Source organism: Mustelus asterias, chromosome 3, assembly GCF_964213995.1.
Source record: "Mustelus asterias chromosome 3, sMusAst1.hap1.1, whole genome shotgun sequence".
Taxonomy (NCBI): Eukaryota; Metazoa; Chordata; class Chondrichthyes; order Carcharhiniformes; family Triakidae; genus Mustelus; species Mustelus asterias.
In genome coordinates this window covers 9,635,232-9,657,768 of record NC_135803.1, presented here as the reverse complement: position 1 = coordinate 9,657,768, position 22,537 = coordinate 9,635,232, and the positions used below count along the sequence as shown (strand labels likewise).

The window sequence follows — 22,537 nt, the reverse complement described above, 5'->3', positions numbered from 1 at the left end:
GTTGATATTTAACCTCAAGGAAACTCTCCAGAATCGGTCCTCATGTATGTCACTGAAGATTCCTTGCTTTGTCCTCCACAGTTTCTTTCCGACTGCCTTTACCAACATTACAAACTTGCTCACAAGTTAGTATAGAACATAGAACATAGAACATTACAGCGCAGAACAGGCCCTTCGGCCCACGATGTTGCACCGACCAGTTAAAAAAAAACTGTGACCCTCCAACCTAAACCAATTTCTTTTCGTCCATGAACCTATCTACGGATCTCTTAAACGCCCCCAAACTAGGCGCATTTACTACTGATGCTGGCAGGGCATTCCAATCCCTCACCACCCTCTGGGTAAAGAACCTACCCCTGACATCGGTTCTATAACTACCCCCCCTCAATTTAAAGCCATGCCCCCTCGTGCTGGATTTCTCCATCAGAGGAAAAAGGCTATCACTATCCACCCTATCTAAACCTCTAATCATCTTATATGTTTCAATAAGATCCCCTCTTAGCCGCCGCCTTTCCAGCGAAAACAATCCCAAATCCCTCAGCCTCTCCTCATAGGATCTCCCCTCCATACCAGGCAACATCCTGGTAAACCTCCTCTGCACCCTCTCCAAAGCCTCCACATCCTTCCTGTAATGTGGGGACCAGAACTGCACACAGTACTCCAAGTGCGGCCGCACCAGAGTTGTGTACAGTTGCAACATAACGCTACGACTCCTAAATTCAATCCCCCTACCAATAAACGCCAAGACACCATATGCCTTCTTAACAACCTTATCTACTTGATTCCCAACTTTCAGGGATCTATGCACACATACACCTAGATCCCTCTGCTCCTCCACACTATTCAAAGTCCTCCCGTTAGCCCTATACTCAACACATCTGTTATTCCTACCAAAGTGAATTACCTCACACTTCTCCGCATTAAACTCCATCCGCCACCTCTCGGCCCAACTTTGCAACCTGTCTAAGTCTTCCTGCAAACTACGACACCCTTCCTCACTGTCTACCACACCACCGACTTTGGTGTCATCAGCAAATTTGCTAATCCACCCAACTATACCCTCATCCAGATCATTAATAAATATTACAAACAGCAGTGGCCCCAAAACAGATCCCTGAGGTACACCACTTGTAACCGCACTCCATGATGAATATTTACTATCAACCACCACCCTCTGTTTCCTATCCGCTAGCCAATTCCTGATCCAATTTCCTAGATCACCCCCAATCCCATACATCTGCATTTTCTGCAGAAGCCTACCATGGTGAACCTTATCAAACGCCTTACTAAAATCCATATATACCACGTCCACTGCCTTGCCCCCATCCACCTCCTTGGTCACTTTCTCAAAAAACTCAATAAGGTTAGTAAGGCACGACCTACCTGCCACAAAACCATGCTGACTATCACCTATCAATTCATTACTCTCCAAATAACTATAAATCCTATCCCTTATAATTTTTTCCAACATCTTGCCGACAACAGAAGTGAGACTCACCGGTCTATAATTCCCGGGGAAGTCTCTGTTCCCCTTCTTAAACAATGGGACAACATTCGCTAACCTCCAATCTTCTGGTACTATACCAGAGGCCAACGACGACCTGAAGATCAGAGCCAGAGGCTCTGCAATCACTTCTCTTGCCTCCCAGAGAATCCTTGGATAAATCCCATCCGGACCAGGGGATTTATCTATTTTCAGACCCTCCAGAATATCCTGCACATCCTCCTTATCAACTGTAATACTGTCTATTCTACTCCCTTGCAACCCAGTGTCCTCCTCAGCTATATTCATGTCCCCTTGCGTGAACACCGAAGAGAAATATTGGTTCAATGCCTCACCAATCTCCTCCGGTTCCACACATAACTTCCCTCTGCCATCTATAACTGGCCCTAAACTTGCCCTAACCAACCTTCTGTTCTTGACATACCTATAGAACGCCTTAGGATTCTCTTTAACCCTATCCGCCAAAGTCTTCTCATGTCCCCTTTTAGCCCTTCTAAGCTCGCTCTTCAACTCCCTCTTAGCCAATCTAAAGCTTTCTAGTGCACTACCCGAGTGCTCACGTCTCATCCGAACATAAGCCTCCTTTTTCTTTTTAACCAACAAAGAAACTTTTTTGGTGCACCACGGTTCCCTAGCCCTACCAATTCCTCCTTGCCTGACAGGGACATACCTATCACAGACTCGCAGTAGCTGCTCCTTGAAAAAACTCCACATGTCGGACGTTCCCAGTCCCTGTAATCTCCTAGTCCAACCTATGTTTCCTAATTCTCTCCTAATAGCCTCATAATTACCCTTCCCCCAGCTAAAACCACTGGCCCGAGGTTCATGCCTATCCCTTTCCATCACTAAGGTGAACGTAACCGAATTGTGGTCACTATCACCAAAATGCACACCAACTTCCAAGTCTAGCACCTGGTCTGGCTCATTTCCCAGCACCAGATCCAATATAGCCTCACCTCTAGTTGGCCTGTCTACATACTGAGTCAAAAAACCTTCCTGCACGCTTTGAACAAAAACTGACCCCTCTAACGAGCTAGAGCTATAACAATTCCAGTCAATATTAGTCAAGTTAAAATCCCCCATAACAATTGCCCTATTACTTTCACTCCTAAGCAGGATTGACTCCGCAATCCTTTCCTCAACCTCTCTAGAACTTTTAGGAGGTCTATAAAAGACTCCCAACAGGGTGACCTCTCCTCTCCTATTTCTAATCTCCGCCCATACTACCTCAACAGATAAGTCCTCATCAAACCTCCTCTCTGACACTGTGATACAATCTCTGACCAATAATGCTACCCCTCCCCCTCTTCTACCTCCTTCCCTACTTCGACTAAAACATTTGAACCCCGGTTCAACCGACAATAATTCTATGGATGCAGTCTGTCTACAAAGGCATGACTTCTTCATTCAACTTCGACCAGACTGTTGTTTTTGAAAGGTTTAGACACACAGGAACTCAAGTTTATCAAGTTTCAGAAGTAGGACGTTCCAGACATCTTGTGGTTTTGGGTGTGCTCCACAGCAACTGGGTTTGACTACTGGCAGTTAACAGCTTCAACTCAAACAGAACAGTTGATTGCTGTTGTTATTCATTTCTTTGTCTGACACCATATCAAATTTGTTAACATGGTACATTTGAGGAAATCTGCAAGGCTGGCTCCACACAACTGAGGTGTTGCTTGCTATGCTGAGTGTCTCATTTGTGGTTTTAGCTTTTAGTTTCTGGTTAGATCGATCATTGCCTTGTTGCAATAGTCTAAATTACATTTAGTACATAATTAGTACAAATTACATCTGGTGAACAGACTTTCAAAGAAGGTCAAGTCTCTACTACGTAAATAGTGACTCAAATTTTAACACCTTAAAAATTAGTTTTTTGCTCTCATTGTCTTGTTATTCGTGGTGCAACTGTTTAAAATAAACCCATGTCTATACTGCAAAGAGCAGATTGGACTCTTATTTTATTCCACTTACTGGAGAGACACGAGAAATACCAGGCGGGATTTTCCAAGGTCAATGGATCTTTGCATGATCCACTCCATCCCCCCCCCACCCGCCCGCTACAATTCTCGTGGCAGGGGGGACGGGAAAATTTCCCCCCCAAGTATTTCCCCTGCCTTCATCGTTTCACTTTTACTTCCATGGGACAGTTACTGAAGTTGAAATACCTCAGTTTATTGACATTACCGCTGTATATATTTGCCCATCAATCCATTGTGCTCGATGGACTGTTTATTTACATCTTCCATAGGAACAGTAGGCCATTCAGCCCGTCGAGCCTGCCCTGCTCCACCATTTAATACAATCGTGGCTATCTGACATTTCAATGCCATATACACCCACTATCCACATAACCCTTTACATAACTGTTAATCAGAAAACTCTGCTTTAAACAAAAAATGACTGAGCTTCCACAGCTCTCTGAGGTAGAGAATTCAAAATCATTGATATATATTGTGAACAGCCAGGGCCCCAAGTACTGATCCTTGTGGTACCCCATTAGTCACAGCCTGCCAATGCGAGAATGACCCATTTACTCCTACTCTATTATCTGCCTGTTAGCCAATCTTCAATCCATGACAGTATGTTGCCTCCTATTCAATGTGCTTTTATTTTGCTAATTAACCGCATGTGGGCGACTTCACAAAAGCCTTCTGAAAATCCAAACATACTATGCCCATCGACTCTCCTTTTATCAATTTTGTTAGTAACACCTTAAAAAAAAAGGCATAAGTTCATCAAACAAGATTTCCCTTTCGTAAATCCATGCTATGCCCAATCAGATCATGATTGTCCAAGTTGTCTATTTATCACATCCCTTATAATAGGTTCCAGCATTTTCCCTACCACTGATGTAAAGCTAACAGGTCTGTAATTCTGCTTTCTTTCTCCCTCCTTTCTTAAATAATGGGATGACATTTGCTACCTTCCAATCTTAAGGAACCATTCCAGAATCTATAGATTCCAGGTAATTCAAATATTGTTTCGAAAAATACTAGCCGTGAGCTTCAACAATATGTTTCCTTTGATTCATTCATGGAACATGGGTGTTGCTGGTTCATCAGCATTTGTTGCCTATCCCTAGTTGCCCAAGAGCAGTTGAGAGTCAAACACATTGCTATGGCTCTGGAATCACATGTATGCCACACCAAGTAAGGACAGCAGATTTCCTTCCCTAATGGACATTGGTGAACCAGATGGGTTTTTCCGACAATCAACAATGGTTTCATGGTCATCAGTAGATTTTTAATTCCAGGTCCTTTTCTATTCAAATTCCACCAGCTGCAGTGGTGGGATTCGAACCAAGGTCCCGAGAACATTAGCTGAGTTTCTGGATTAACAGTCTAGTGATAATACCACCAGGCCATCACCTTCTCCAGTAGTGTGGTAGTAACGTGCCTAAGGGCAGGTTCTCTGCTCATTTGTCAACCCTATGTGGTCTTGCACTTTTCTCTTCAGTTGCTTGCAGGAAACTTCCATTTTCGAATAGTGAGCAATATGACTCACAAAACGAATACACACAAGTCATATCCCGTTACCTGCCTCATGCGTGGTTCAGGAAATACAAATCCATTTCAGGTAGGATCCTCCATTTGTAAGCAGCCACTGTCTTTGAACTTCTAGCCCACCCAGCATTATTACTGAGAATTCGCTGGTTTACGGTTGACCATGGTTCATAACTCTGAATGTCGCAGCTGTTAAATTGTTCCTCAACAGTACTTCAATGAGATCACCAGCCTTTGAATGTAACACCAAGCACACAATTACCAGAACAACTACGAATGGTATGTTCCTTAGATATTGAGAAAACATCTGAATCAACCAACTTTCTTCTGGCTTTGGAATGAATGAAATGAAACAGGAGACTACTCAGTCTATCAAACCGGGACTGGCTCTTTGAAAAAGCTATGCAATTAGTCTAATTTTGCTGTCCATTCTCCATAGCGTTGCCAATTTGTCCCTTTGAATTATTTATCCGATTCCTTTTTGAAAATTATTTAATCTTTCACCACCCTTTCTGGCATTCCAGATCACAACTTGTTGCTTATACACAACAAACTTCCATCTCACTTCTGACTCATTTGCCTTAAATCTATGTTCTCTGGTTACTGACCTTTTCGCCAGTGGTAGAGCTATTTCTCCTATGTACTCTATCAAGACCATTCATCATGTTGAACATCTCTATTAAATCCCCCCTTCTTTTAAAGTTTATTTCTTAGTGTCACAAGTAGGCTTGAAGTTACTGTGAAAATCCCCTAGTCGCCACACTCCGGTGCCTGTTCAGGAACAGAGGGAGAATTTAGCATGGCCAATGCACCTATGAGAGGAAGCCAGAGCTCCCAGAGGAAACTCATGCAGACACAGGGAGAACGTGCAGACTCCGCACAGAGAGTAACCCAAGCTGGGAATCGAACCTGGGTCCCTGGCGCTGTGCCACCATCTTCAGCTTCTCTAGTCTATCCGCATAACTTAAGTCTTTGAACGTAGCTACTGTTCTACTAATTCTCCTCTGTGCCTTGACATCTTTCCTAAAATGTGGCATCCAGGATTGGACACAGCATCTAGTGGGGCTTAAGTAAGGGATTTATTATGGTTTGGATAGACTTCTTAGTTTTGTACTCTTACCCCTATCTTAACAAATCTGTGGATCTCATGCTTCTTTGAACAGCCTTCACATGTGTCCTACCACTTTTAAATATTTGTGTACACAAGCACCCATGTCTCTCTCCTCTTGTGCCCTCTAAAGTGTACTATCTATTTCAAATTGCATCACCTTGCTTGCCTTCAAATGTATCACTTCACAATTCTCTGCTACGTCTTGCCCACTTCACCAGCCTATGCCCTCCTCACCACTGACTAGGTTTCCAAATTGAGAGAATTAATCTTCTGATTAGTGGGCAGCACATTGGTTAGCACTGTTGCCCCTCAGCTTTAGGGACCTGGTTCAATTCTGGCCTTGGGTGATTGTGTGGAGTTTGCACATTCTTTCATTGTTTGTGGGGGTTTCCTCCCACAGTCCAAAGATGTGCAGATCCAGTGGATGGCTATGCTAAATTGTCCCCTAGTGCCCCAAAATGGTGTAGATTAGACGGATTAGCGATGGTAAGTGTGTGGGGTAATGTGAATAGGGCAGAGGAGAGAGCCTAGGTAAGATACTCTGTCAGAGAGTCAGTGCAGACTCAATGGGCCAAAATGGCTTCTTCTGCACTGTAGGGATTCTACGATTGACTAACCTTATCATCGAATGGAGACAATCAAAAGATGAATTACATCATTTTGGAAATGTAGTAAGCATTGAGGAGAATAAGAGACTTCAGCACAAAATGTGTGGGGTGGCGGTGGTGAATACGGAGAGACAGTGGCATGGTGACAATATCACTGGAGTAGTAATTCAAAAGGCTAATGCCCTGGGGACATGTGTTCAAATCCCACCACAGCAGCTGGTGCAATTTAAATTCAATTAATAAAATATGGAATTGAAAGTTAGTTTCAGTAACAGTGACCATGACAACTATCACTGATTGTGGTAAACATTTTTCTAATTCACCAATGTCCTTTAGGGAAGGAAACCCACCAATGTCCTTTAGGGAAGGAAACCTGCCACTCTTACCTGTTCCTTAGATGTAACTCTAGACCCGGTGCGGTTGACTCTTAACTGTCCTCTAAAATAACTTAGTTCAGTTCACACAGCTCAGGGGCAATTAGGAATCGGCAACAAATGCTGGCCTTGCCCACATCCCATGAAAGAATTTTTAAAAGTAAGACTGTGAAATGGGCAGTAACATGGCAGATGCAATTTAACAGAGAAGTGTGAAGTGATGCATTTTTAAAAAGACAAACAAGGAACTGCAAAGAAAATAAATGGCACAATTTTAAAGGTGGTACAAGAGCAAAGAGACCAGGGAGCACGTGCACAAATATTTAGTTCAGATTTAAGGTTTAGCTGGCAATCAGGCAGCTGGGCTAGGAACAGCCCTTTTCAAACATTCAAATGCACAGACTCAAACTGGATAATAGCGTAAAAAATACATAAACACAAATATAACTCAAGTCCCTGGGCTTCCAGGCATGGTTTAGCTAGACAGGGTCCCTAGATTAGTCATTGTTGCCATAATGCTTCATTTTTGATGAGGCACTATACTGAAACCCCGTCTGACGATCTCAAGGATATCAAAGATCCCATAATACCTTTGCGAACAGCAGAACAGTTGTCCTGGACAATGAAAATCTTTCAACCAAGATCACTAAAACTGATAATCTGATCATTATCACACTGCTATCTGTGGAATGTGCTGTGCATAAATTGAGCATTTCCTTCATTGCAATAGCAACAACACTTATAGAATAGAATACTTTTCACTGTATACTAATACATGTGACAATAATAAATCAAATCAAATTCCAATGCCTACAGTGCAGGAGGCCAATCGGCCCATCAAGTCAATCCCAACCAGGCCCTATCCCCGTAACCCCATGTATTTAACCTGCTAATCACCCTGACACTAAGGGTCAATTCAGCATGTCCAATTCACCTCACCTGAACATCTTTAGACTGTGGGAGGCAAATGGAGCACCCGGAGGAAAGTATTCCAATGGATGTTGAGCACTAGGGGACATTGAGGTTGTGAAAGATGCTATGCAAACACAAGTTCTTTCCATCTTTATGGACAAATGTTGAGCATTTAGACATTCTTCCAGTAACTGGAGAAATTGCATTATTTAAACTCAGGATAGATGAACAGGCAAAGTTTATCTAGGCACTACTAGATTAAACACATACTGTTCTACAAGCAGTTTCAAAAGGATGCTTCTTGTATTTTCCCATTCTCACCCAACATTCTCATTTAAGTACTTTCCAGAAGGAAGTTGGCAGTGATTTTCTCCTTTCCTTAAGACTTATATGTTTATTGACTGACTGACAGAAAAAAAGTGAAGAATTCACTTGACGTTCAATACACAATAGGACACTTTTTTTTATATTGTATCTTTCCCAAATCTTTATTTTAAAAAAAATCCCACAGAATGTTCTCCCACATTCAGGAATGTAAATGACAGTATTTGGCATTTCGTGTTAATATACGCAGCATGTTGCATCAATCTATGACACGTTTTGCACCAATTCAGCAGTCAATGCAGTAGTTTTGAAAAGGTTTTTAACCCAGTGAATATATAAAGTACAAAGCACAAATGTGTTGTGGCTTCAGCCCAACTTAAAAAATTAAAATTTCAAGTTCCAAAGTGAAAGCTAGAAAATGTGCAAGAAAAGTACACTATTTTGGACTAGTCTTATTTCAGCATTTGCACCACCTGCTCCACATGCATGCTCAAACATAAAGAAAAATTCAAACTGATGTAATTAAATCATGAGGATGGACTCCAAGGCCCACAGGAGGGCTATACAAAATAAAGAACATTGGTTTAACTGAAAATACTTACAGTAGTATAGTTCCCTGAAAACTAATCCCAGGGACCACAGCCCTTCTGCTATCCTTTACACGCTGAACATATAAAAACACCAAATTTACAGGAGCTGAGGGTGACAATATTTATTTTACATAAGTTTGCTCAAAAGCAAAACTTAAGGATTCACTTGTGCTTTATTACCTTAAGAGCCGAATAGAAAGGGTTCATGAACAGGTTAAGACAACCGCACTTAAGAGAACCCGAACTCAAAAACCCAAGGTGCAGTTACAATATGAAAACTTAATTCATGCTTAAAGAGTTATAGTTCTGACTCAGCAACTCCAGTTACTTTACCCTACAACACAAATTATTGCTCATTTTACACATATCCACTACAGAGCTGTCGTGTAAAGTCACAAATTAGTGCAATCTCTTTAAAGACTTACATTCTGATAGTTTCCTTGCACAAACCTGGAGTTCAAATTCCCACATCAAGACTTCAAATGTCACTCCCAAATTGACACTACTCTTCCCTTGTTCAAATTGAGTTTTTTAAAAAGCTGTATTAATAACGAGGTGGAAAGGTCAAACAGCGAATCTGTGGAACTCTCTACAGCAAAGGACTTTAGAGGCTGGGTTAAGTATGTTCAAGGCTGAGATAGACAGATTTTTAATCAGTAAGGGAATCAAGAGTTATGGGGATAAGGCAGGAAAGTGGAGTTGAGGATTATATCAGATTAGTCAGATCAACGGGCCAAATGAACTACTTCTGCTCCTCCGTCTTATGGTCCAACTTAATGGCTAGAACACCAGTAAGGACTTAAGACCAATTACTGAAATGCACATTGCCGACAGCCACCATAAGTAACTGAGTTTGGGAACCACAATGCAAGTATCCTATAGTTCCAAAATCAGGACATTGAATATTTTCTGAAGATTCCTCAGAGATCCTTGTGTAGGAGTCTGAGGTTAGTACAGCCTGAATATAATAGAAAACATTATTTCACAAAATGCTACTGCATTTTTATGAGATTCAGTGGCAAGTTAATTGACAGGGACATCCCTCAACCTTGAGAGTAAAGCTTCACTTACATATATGGAAAATGCAGTTGTCTTTTTCACTTCATTTCCAGACTTATTAGTTCCTTGTTTATCGCACAATAGTTCTTGGATCTGAAGTGCAGGCTGCCATGAGTATACATGGAGAATATATCATGCACAAACACATGTTATGGGTAGCAAAAGAGATAATTATTGTTTTGATCTGGGTATTATTGTCACCTTGTGAATTTGCCATGCAAAATTGAGTTTTTGGGATATTGGATTGCATCATAGAAGGTGACTGAGATATTTCATTTTGCACTAGCTAGCCAGCCAGTGATTCAATTCACTGAGTGGAAAATTACAGACTTGCGAGAGCAGAATTGGAAAACTCTAGTTAAAGCGTACAAATTCAAGAGATACCACATGTGCCAAATGACTTGCCCCAGCTGTAAGCTTGCATTAGAAAGGGGACTGATCTGACAGCTCATAAAAGACAACACCACGGGCAAGTTATAGATCATATTCCCCCAGCTCTGACCTCACACAACATACACCAATGTCAGAATGACATGGTTAGGCATCGACTTTCACTTTAAATGCAAATATGGATTGGATTGCTCTGATGTGAAATCCTTTTTACTCTCCTTAAGAGTTAACCTGTCCCCAGCACCATTAAATTTGGTTAATGCTTAATAAAGACATATCCAAAGATACAAAGACACCAGAAGAATGATTTCCTGTTCAACTGCAATTGGTGAGACAGTCCCTCATTTTGCTGGGTCAAGCAAGATGAGGAGCTGAATAAATTGGGCTTATACTCTTCAGATTAAGAAGAAAAATACAGGATTCTGAAGTAAGATTGATATGAGAGGTTATTTCCCCTGACTGGAGAATCTAGAACATGATGGTACAGCCTCAGGTCAAGGTGTCAATCACTTAAGATGGAGATGACTGAGAAATCTCTTCAAAGGGTTGTGTATCGTTGGAAATTGCTACCAAAGAAGTTTGTGAATGCTCCATCATTGAATATATTCACGGCTGAGATACACAGATATTTGATGTCTCAAGGAATCAAGGTATTTGGAGAGTAGGCATAGAAGTGGAGTTGAGGCAATCAGTTATAATCATATCAAATGCAGAGCACACTCATGGGCCATATGGTTTATTCCTGTTCTTTACTTGTTGATAAGAGGCAAGAATCTCCCTGCAGTTAGTAAATTCTATTGCAGTATTGAACCACACAACAAAGATATCCCAGATTTACTCCCTGAAGCCTATTATCTCAAACAGGGTATCAGTGGGGTGGGGTCTTGAGCTTGGGGAGGGAGCAAGGAAGACCAGCTAGGGCTCTCGAGCACAATCTTAGAAACCTGCTGGATAGTACAGTGTGTAGAAGTCATGTGAGAGCAAAGGTCAAACTGAGTGGTGATACTTGTCACGACCAAATAGCCTGTCAGCACTCACTGTCTGATCACACTACACATGGTTGCCAATACAGTATTCACTTTTGAAACATAGAAATCATAGAAACCCTACAGTGCAGAAGGAGGCCATTCGGCCCATCGAGTCTGCACCGACCACAATCCCACTCGGGCCCTACCCCCTCATATTTACCCACCAATCCCTCTAACCTACGCATCTCAGGACTCTAAGGGGCAATTTTTAACCTGGCCAATCAACCTAACCCGCACATCTTTGGACTGTGGGAGGAAACCGGAGCACCCGGAGGAAACCCACGCAGACATGAGGAGAATGTGCAAACTCCACACAGACAGTGACCCGAGCCGGGAACCGAACCCAGGACCCTGGAGCTGTGAAGCAGCAGTGCTAACCACTGTGCTACCGTGCCGCCCCGGTTTAATAACCTTAGGCCTAGTGCGATGATGCCAACTTGAGACAACTTGTGCCTTTATGGGCTGTTGTTTGCTGACAGGGAGGAATTGCAGGAAATGACCAAAAGGTCTATGTAAACTTGAGGTAGATTCCAAATCCCACCTACATTAAACCTCCCCTTTAAAAAAAATAAAAACATACCAGGCTATGACTGTGGTCTGTTTAACATGGAAATCATCACTACCCAGCTGAATATGCTCCAGACTAAAAAGCCTCATTATGAAGACGTTAAATTCTTGATTGTGAAATGTATAAAATTGGCTAATTATGGTCCCCTATTATTTACTTGTTTACCATTAAAAAATGGTAAACAAAAAGCTTAACTATTCCTCCAAATCGAATAAAAAAACACAACACATGATCTCTTTTACTACTTTTGTTGCATTTTGGCACATGCACATTGAATCAAGAATGGACTGAGACTCATTAAATCTCCTTTGCTTTGAGAAAACTCCTGCAGCAACAAGGAGTTACTCAGTTCAGAATATATAAGATATTTAATATAGGGTAAGGGAAATCCAGATTGTTACTTAACCCCAAAATCAGGCAGACAAAATAATGAAAATGGACAAAAAATGATAAAAAGTACTGCTCCACTCAAAGGAAATATTGATCCACTCATCTGCCAAGCAAACCTATTTCTGTAATTCAAGGGCAATTACATAAGTGTTACGGTAAAGTCACCATTGTCTCAGATGACCATGAGAGGAGTTGACTGATGGCGATTTAATCTGAGGATCACCACACCCGACGTGAGGGACAAGGTTGAAATTCACGATTAACCTCAGCCAGTGCAGGAACCCACTGTTGGCATTACTCTGCTTCATTAACGAGCTGTCCAACCAACTGAGCTATTGAAGGGTTGGAGCTTGTCAGAGTGTCCCGTTCTCATTCCTAATTTCACTTAAAACTTACAGCACAGCATTTAAATGGATTACCATATAAAAACTAGTAAAAATAGTTTAGATGTGTTAATTCTGAAAATAATGCATCATCATAATCAAATGGATCTTCATCGGGATATTCTCCATCCCCTCAATTCTATTCAACACTACTACAAACCACAATCCCATTTATAATATACCAGGACTAAGGCAGAGGCCATAGCTCAATATTCTGGACACACTCCTGATCAAGTCAATATTAACAGTGTAGCTTTTGCAGAGCATAGAGCAAATCATTCACTAGCCCCATGCACAGGAATCGAATCTCAATCTTTTTACAGTGGTCTGATACTGACAAGAATTAATTTTCACTATTTACAATTGATCTCTTCAGCTATTAATATTAGCCTGTTGGATCATCCTTCAGCCAACTCCTTGGATAGATTCCAGGTCTTCACTGCAGTGCTCCAGTACACAAGACTCTGCTCAGGCACAAACACACACACACACACAAATACTGGGGGGATATTTCCAGAGATATGAGCCTGTTTCTGAAATCCGAGATTGCAGAGTCTTCAGGCCTGAATTCATTACTTTACATTCAGAGGAATGTGATTATGGAAATGGATTGGAGGTGTTTTTCAGTAAAATTATTCAGACAGTATGGTTAACAAGCTAACACGGAATGCAGAGATTTGCCAACTCATCAGGGATATGATATTGCTGTGGAAGCTCCCTCAGCTCCCGCACAAATGTAGAGATCATTTATGCTCGAGAAAACTACTATCTTAACTTCAAACTAAAAACCAAAATTTCAATGACTCTCTTTCAAATCACTCCGTGAGGAGATTTTTACTGTTCACTGGTAATGTCAAAAACCTAGACGTTCATTTGTGTGCATATTTATGACTGTTATAAGCTGTGAGCAGCAGAAATCTCTATCCTACATTTATCAGGTAGCTCCTTCTTCCAAGGAATTGCCACAACAGAAATAGTAGGACCAGAGCATGGGTTAATAGAGGGATTCACCTGAACTCAATATCTGATTATTTCATAAAAGCACAATATGTTGGATCACTGAATGATCAGTGAAGTGTGGATATTAGATATAACCAAACTAACACAACACTCACTTCTCCCTCATCAAAATGACATGCAAATCACACCTATATGAGAAAATGAATTCTGTAAATCTTGGTCTCTTGCTGTAATGGAATGCTACCATATCAGAGCTTACATTAGGGCTGGCACAAAGTGAATTTTTTTGGTCCAAGGGAAAGATAACCCATTAAGATAAACATCAGGGAAGAGAGAGAAATGCAAGCCAGGGCTGATTTTTTATCCTGGGACAGATAACAAAATTGTGACTTCATGCAGTACAAAGCAAGCTTAGAAGTGAGATGATACACTCCAATTTAAAGGGCAAACACTTAATATACCATGTAAGCAGAACAGCAAGAGATACTACCTAATGAAAGAAACCACGCATATTAAGAAATTAAATACCTATAACCATTCACAAATTGACAAAAGATAGATTCCCACTTAACTTGATGTCAGTATATAATTGTAATTAGGGTACTTAACTGACCCAGTCCTTAGTATTGGATCCTACAGTAGACAAACTATATTAGTCTACATTGTACTTGAAAGGCAGTCATGCAGCATATACATATGACAGGATAAAACTAAATTAATATTCTTGCACACTAGCAATATAAAAAGAGCAATCAGTAGTTGTTGCTAAATAGTTACGAATCAGAAAGATAACAGCAGAATCTTCTGCTTAACTGAAAACTTGGTGCTTGAGATCTAATAAATCAAAAGAGCCACAAACATTGGGGTTAAGACAAATTAAATTACAAAAATTACATAAGAGCAATGAACGGGACAATAATGGGAAAAGGGTACATGTAACAATCAGAAATCCCAGAAACATAGCTGTACTTGACCTCTAGTTTAAAATAAACCAATATTCAATCAATTTTTAAAGCACTAACCATGTATATGAATGAAAAGCTAGTGTTTAACTGTCAAGTCCTCAAAATCCTGGTTCCAAGTTTCACTGACAATTTCAACCAGCAACAACATTGAGGGTGCAATATGACTGTGGAACACCTCAAACCACCAATTTACTACTTTTAATTGACTTGGAGGCTACTGCCATCAGGGGTTGGTTTATAGGTGAATTGCAACTTGGTGAAAAAGAGACAAGAGAAACGTCATAGTAAGTATGCTGCCTGTTAAGGGCGCACGAATTAGTACTATGACAAATATTGGGAAGTTGCTCTCTTTCTCCTCTAACTCTTTTAAATGATAAAAGGACCTGAATGAAAATGAGTTAGACAGGAGAAAAAATTAATACAAGTAGGGGCTGTTGAACACCAACCCAGTTGGGTCTTTAACAGCCTACAAACCTCTATAGCCACAGTGCTGAACACTTCCAGTATTTTTGTTTTTATTTCAAAAAACTTATTTGAAGATATTCCCAAACAATATAGGATCATGGGTACCATTTCAGGTGTGGTCTATTAGGTCATGTTGATACTTTTCCTACAGCAGATTTCTTGGACTATTTAGGCCAGTCAGTGGAAACAACATTACTTACCCCTTTAAAAGGGAAAAGTGCTTGAATGACCAGTAACCAGTAACACTCATCATAAACTAATTTTTCATCTCCATAAAGTTAAAACATTAAAGGTTCTTTGAGGGACAGGGAACAAGAACAATTTAAAATAAATTACTACAGAGCAATTAAACACTTGGGTGGCCACATAGCATTTTACACCTGCACTATTTGGTTTACGAATCATTCTGTATGTGAAGCTTTCAATCCATCACGCAAACCAGCCTCCCATCCATTGACTCTGTCTACACTTCCCGTTGCCTCAGCAAAGCAGCCAGCATAATTAAGGACCCAAGTACCTCGACATTCTCTCTTCCACCTTCTTCCGTCGGGACAAAGATACAAAAGTCTGAGGTCACGTACCAACCGATTCAAGAACAGCTTCTTCCCGGCTGCTGTCAGACTTCTGGATGGACTTACCTTGCATTAATTGATCTTTCTCTACACCCTATCTATGGCTGTAACACTACATCCTGCATGCTCTTGTTTCCTTCGCTATGAACGGTATGCTTTGTCTGTATAGCATGCACAAAACAATACTTTTCACTGTATGTTAATACATGTGACAATAATAAATCAAAATCTTAATGAATCTTTCGACCACCAAACTCCCTCTCTCTCTCTCGGCAATTGGACACAATCAAGAATAGTCTCCTACAAAAACCAAAAAGTTACTTTAAACTATATGCACGCATTGATTCTCCTGTAAATTGGCCAATAGTTCAATACTTTTGCTACACAGTCCACAACTAGGCACGTTCCAAATAACCATCGAGTTGTATGACTAGTTCACTGGTACTTTATGAAGAAATGACATACAGTTTCCAAATTAAATTCTGCAATGAGTATTTCTGAATCATTAACAATGCTCATCCTGATGGGTTGGGCCTTCTGCATTTCAGCACTCTGAATGAATAAAGCTTAAAGAGGCCCTATTTCACTCTCTTGGTATGTTAAGCATGGATGCTTTCACCACAGCAATGACTGGTCACTGCTCCCTACAATTCATATTTGAACCCATCAACACTCACCATCATCCACATGAAGAATACAGACTTTGCCAAGATACCATAGAACTCCTGGCACCCAGTTTATATTCCCCAGCAAGCCTTGAGTTGAAAAAGAATGATTGGGAGTGGGAAGGGAGTCAAGAGTTTGGAAAAATATAATCTTGCTCCAGCAACTGTGTACTATCCAGCATGCAGTTTGACAACAATAAACTTCAACAATGATGCAAGTCATAATGGCAACCAACTGTTACATTCATCTGTCTAAATATACAGAAAGTACTGACTGTGTTACGACAGTGCTCAAAAAGCAGAAAATACCATTAAACAAGAAGGGGATATCATCTCTTTACTAAGTCTTCCAAATGCGTGACGGATTTGAAGAGGATGTGTATCATCTTGAACTACACCGCAATGCTAATGGTACATTTACTGGTATTTCGCAGATTTCCCAACAGCAGTTACGTGCTTTAAATTGATAGATGCCCAGAATGGGAAGTTAAATATTAAATACATCACTCTTCCCATTGACATTAATCATTGCAGGAGAACATTTGAGCAATCAGTAAGCCCATTTTGTCATCACAAAAAAAGGATGATATTGCAAAACAAAATAGTCTAAATATACCAAAATCCTAAAATGCAGCTGAATTTGACCTGTTCATTAAATGTAAACCAATGACTCTGAATGTAACAAAAAATATTCTCTTTCAGTCATAAGTAATGGCACTGGTTTTCTACTCTCACAGAACAATGGTCGGAATTGTTGAATGCAACCCCAAAACATCTTGAACATTTCCTGAATCCCAAGTAATTAAAAAAAACAAATTTAACTTACTCAGTTATTTTAAACAAAGGGCTCTAAATAAGGAAAGACACACACAGAATGTCTCATTTTAGCTGGGCTGTATACAGCAGTCTTAAAACAAAACAAGTGATGTTGGTAGGGCTATGGTCATTTCTTTTTGCAACGTTTAGGATTGTGTCACACTCGGTAGAATAAAATCTCTTTCAGAGGTAAGGAACTCAGTAACCATATGCTAAGTATTGAATGCAACTACTAAAATCTGAACTTTATGTAGGTGTGGACAAGGCAGGAACACTAAAGAAACTAAGGTTATGACCAGGTAGAATTGCAGCCCATATCTGGCAATGTTACACTTCTCACAATTTCTAACACATAATCGAAGCTATATTCAGTAAACTAATATGGATGGGGAAAAAGAGGGACAGGAAGTCGTAACAACACAAATATGTAAAATCTGTTCGATTAGCTGTAGAAGAGATCACCAAAATAAATTCAACTTAGCAGGTTATGTCCCTTTGATATTTAAGTGCAATTGCAATTTACCAAAGTAATGGTAACAATTTCCTTTACAAGGGACAATGGGTGATCCTTCCGAGCTGTCACAAAACAGAAGAATTTGGGAAGATGGGAAATGTCAAGAGTGAAGTTGATGAATATTAAAATATATTTGCCCAGGAATCTGTACCTAGTTTTGCTTCTGCTTCTTCACATGAAATGACTTAAGTTTGAATCTCTCATGGGGCAAGAAACAAACTTTATGTAGTGTCAGGTCTGTAGCACAATATTTTGGTGAATGCTATTGATTTTTACTCATGTATTGAAATGTGGTTCTTTTTCCAGGGGAAGTGGGAGGAAGAAGGCTATGAATGCATCTTTCATTTCCAAGTATCTGAGCAATTCCTAGGAAAACCTTGTTCTGCTTCCTTGGCATCAGCTGCAAACACTACAAATAGCAGGAGACAGAAAATCATTTTAGTAATTTATGTATGAAGTATAACAGTGACAATATGTGGCAGATCACTCCCTGCTCTGCATAACCCCTTAGCTCCAGTGGACTATACTGGCAGGACTGAAAGCCTCAATCGACACAATGTGGTGCAGGATAAAACTTTACCTGCTTATATATACATTTATATAAAAAAAGACACCTTTCACATCAGTGCAGACAAAAGTATAGTCACAGTATGTTTGTGCACTTTTTTGTAATTATCATTTATGTGGTCCCAAAACAACTTCTGATAACTTAAAAAAAACTAATAGTCAAATGAAATAAATGCTGTCCGTTTTTCTACAAAACTCAGCTTCTGTACATGATCCTGCTGGTACTATGCAAGTAGCTGGAAGCAATGTTTGAAATGTTTTTCCTTCCATAACCTTTGACACACCTTCCCAGTACATAAGGGCAATGTTTTACCAGCAAAAGCATTTTTTTGTCAAAGCCATCAGCTGCCATTTCCCTGAGCAATACTACAAGCCGCAGGCTGGTAGAGAAATCTTGGGGGAGTAAGTCGTGCACATAGGGATTGCCATAACACCAAGAGAATAAAGTTAAATTTCCACCCAACCTCCCAATGGAAAGGACAACAAGCAGTCATTTCTTAGGCAAGTTAAGATAGCACTTGCTCCCTGACATAAACTATCCTGTCCATCAAGTTAATAGTCAGCAGGAAATATCAGGGGGAAAAAGGTAACACCTCAGCTGCTGTGGCTGAGAACTCAGGCAATTAACCTGCAACCTATAGTTATACTGGAATAGAAATACACAAGTACTCATTGGCCATTTGCTGGATTAGAGTTGGGATGAGCATTTTCAAACCATTAGATGTACAGAGAAAAGGCTTCTGCTACTAAAGCAAGGCATTCATTGTTTTTAGCTCTTTCACATGCAAGGTTGGAGGCACTAGGCACAGTGCACAGATTCCAGCTGCTCAGACGCATTCCTCAGCTGACATCAGAAGGGGATTGATATATTCAAAGCCTTCAAATTCTGATTGGTCAATCTTCTTTACAGCATCACTAAGGAAACAAAACAAAAAAGAACAATAATTTGGGAACATGGAAGGTATAACAAGAGTAACAACGACACATCAGATCAGGCCATCCACTTCACATAATCCTAAACAACACAACAGTGGGAATGGAGGGAGGGGAAGGGGGAGCCCCGTACAATTTCTTAACTGTAATATATAATTGTTGCTAAGCTGCCTTAGAGAAAGTAATTCTAGATACTCAGATGGAGGAAAATGAGTGGATACACAAATTCTTGCAATTCAGTACAATAGAGCAATAACAGAGACTTGGCAGCCGGGTGTCTGACTGTACTTTCAGTTAGGTAAATAGCTCATGGCATGGAGAGACGCAAGGGAAACCTAGGTCTAAAAGGTCAAGAATGAAACTAAAGCAGGTGATTTTGTTGCAGTATGACAGCCTACAACATATCCTACCTGTAGTTGAAATTGCTGATTGAGTACTGCAATTGTGCACAAAAAGCTGCATTGCAGTGAAAACCGTTTGAGACACAACAGATCGTTTGCTCTAAACATAATCTTACAAGAGTCAGAAACCATCACCAGGGATTTATGAAAGAAAATTTTGCATTTATCAAATTTTACACCACAATTCTTTGCATATAGAAAAACAAGTCGACGGAGCTGTTCATTAAAAATAAAGTTGCGATCCTTGGCTTTATGAATAAAGGTATAAATCTTGATATTAACCACCAGATTTACCAGAATACTACCAGTATTTAAATATTTAGGGCGTTCAGAAGTTGGGATTATTCTCCTTAGATGAGGAAGATCAGGAGAGGGGTCAAATTTTAATGCATTTAAATAAGAATGGACAAAACTATTTCCACTAGCAGGAAGGTCACCAGAGGATGCAGATTTAAGATAACTGCCAAAAACAGTAGGGGGAAATAAAAAGTTTTTTTTTGATAATGTGAAATGCACCGCCTAAAGGCTTGCACTGCAAGCAGACTCAGCAATAATTTCTATACTATATGGATATATACTGAATAAGAAAATCGTTTCAAAGCTACAAGGAGAGAGCAGGGGAATAGGGCTAATCAGATAACTCTCACAAAGAGCTAGCATGGCCATGATGGGCCTAGTTCTGGGCTGTATAAATCTATGACACTATTAGTTTAATTTTAGATTATTTCATGTTAAATTCAATGTAAAATATCTATAGAATTAAAACAGAAAATGTTGGAAAATCCCGGCAAGTCTGACAGCATCTTGAATCTAGATTACCCTTCATCAGAGCTCTGACGAAGGGTCATCTAGACTCAAAACGTTGGCTCTATTCTTTCCCCACAGATGCTGCCTGACCTGCTGAGATTTTCCAACATTTTCTGTTTTTGTTTCAGATTCCAGCATCCACAGTATTTTGCTTTTATCTATAGAATTAAGCTACATCAAAACCATATGAATTTTTCTTGTTTATTCACAAGTAGATGTCACATAAATGATTGCCAATGCAACAGATGCACACAATATAGTCGTAGCTTCCTCGCTTCCTTTACAACACATTTTTAATTAGAATAAAAACCAAGGCCAAATGAAGTATTAAAGGCACAAATAATTTAGACCAACATGCAGAAGGTATGCTGAAACAACTTTAGTTATTCACAAGGTTTATAGTTTTGTTGGGCGAGGGTGATAAACAGGAGTGAATTAATCTCTTCCAATCCCAGATATGCAACATCAACTATCTGGTGCTTAAACAGAGAACAGAAGAAAATGACCAGCACTGCTACTTACTCGTCATCAGGAGTGAGTTGGACGGGTTCATTCGTGAACTGCGAGTCAAAGTTGTCAAGTCCATATTCACCAGAAATGTGTGGCTTGAAGGGTGGGATGACCTGTCTCTGCTCCATCTAGATTATCAATGATAAGAATAAAATGTTCAATTTTCATAAATTAGTTTTCTTTATGGTAAATTGTATAGTCAGTCTCATTCTGCCAGCTGCAGGGCTTTGATGGGGAATGACTATTGTTAACCTCAAAGCACTTCCTAATGCAAATTCTAAACATAAAACCACCCTTCATTACATAATAACTGTCACCAATTAACAACTTTGGAAAATAAATAAGAATAGTAGCATGGGAACTAAAAATGACACATTGGTGAAAAAAGGAGGTATCCTCTGAAAGATGTAAAGAGGAAGGATAGGAAAGGTAGGATTCGAGAGCCGTGGATAACCAGTGAAATTGTGGGTCTAATCAAAAAGAAAAAAGAGGCATACGTGAGGTCCAGGCAGCTAAAAATAGATGGAGCACTGAAGGAATACAGAGAAAGTAGAAAAGAACTCAAACAGGGACTTAGAAGGGCAAAAAGGGGTCACGAAATGTCCTCGGCAGACAGGATTAAGGAGAATCCTAAGGCATTTTATACATACGTTAGGAACAAGAGGGTTGTTAGGGAAAGAATCGGACCTCTCAGGGACAAAGGAGGGGAATTATGCTTAGAACCAAAGGAAGTAGGTGAGATCCTAAATGAATACTTTGTATCAGTATTCACAAAGGAGAGGGACATGTCGACTGGTAGTGTCTTAGAGAGATGTATTGACCAGTTAGAAAAAATCTCAATTACAAGGGAGGAAGTGTTAGGTTTCTTAGGAAACAATAAGACAGACAAATCCCCAGGGCCAGATGGCATCTATCCTAGACTACTCAGGGAGGCGAGAGATGCAATTGCTGGGCCTCCAACAGAAATCTTTGTCTCTTCACTGGACACAGGTGAGGTCCCAGAGGATTGCAAGGATAGCAAATGTGGTCCCGTTATTTAAGAAGGGTAGCAAGGATAACCCGGGTGATTATAGGCCGGTGAGCTTGACGTCCGTGGTAGAGAAGTTGTTGGAGAAGATTCTTAGAGATAGGATATATGCGCATTTAGAACTGAATAATCTCATTCGCGATAGACAGCATGGTTTTGTACGAGGGAGGTCATGCCTCACAAATTTGGTTGAGTTTTTTGAGGAGGTGACAAAAACGATTGACAAGGGAAGGGCCATGGATGTCGTCTATATGGATTTTAGTAAAGCGTTTGACAAGGTCCCTCATGGCAGGCTGGTGCAAAAGTTTAAATCTCACGGGATAAAAGGTGAGCTAGCTAGATGGGTGGAGAACTGGCTTAGCCATAGAAGACAGAGGGCAGCAGTGGAAGGGTCTTTTTCCGGTTGGAGGTCTGTGACTAGTGGTGTTCCGCAGGGCTCTGTACTGGGACCTCTGCTGTTTGTGACATATATAAATGATTTGGAGGAAGATGTAGCTGGTGTGATCAGTAAGTTTGCGGACGACACGAAGATTGCTGGAGCTGCGGATAGTGATGAACATTGTCAGAGAATACAGCAGGATATAGATA

The 22,537-nt window shown here is 40.3% G+C and overlaps 1 protein-coding gene across 2 annotated transcripts in view; it reads right to left on the bottom strand.

The window, feature by feature from the left end:
* Positions 1 to 8,399: 8,399 nt before the first annotated feature.
* prkci (protein kinase C, iota) overlaps positions 8,400 to 22,537 on the bottom strand; it is a 107,854-nt gene continuing 93,716 nt past the window's right edge. For both annotated transcript variants that reach the window (XM_078204700.1, XM_078204701.1), the window contains 2 exons: positions 20,935 to 21,050; positions 8,400 to 19,186 (listed from right to left, as the gene is read on the bottom strand). In XM_078204700.1, the coding sequence (XP_078060826.1) occupies positions 19,099 to 19,186; positions 20,935 to 21,050 (204 nt within the window). In that variant the 3' untranslated portion in view covers positions 8,400 to 19,098. The remainder of the gene's footprint in view (positions 19,187 to 20,934; positions 21,051 to 22,537) is intronic.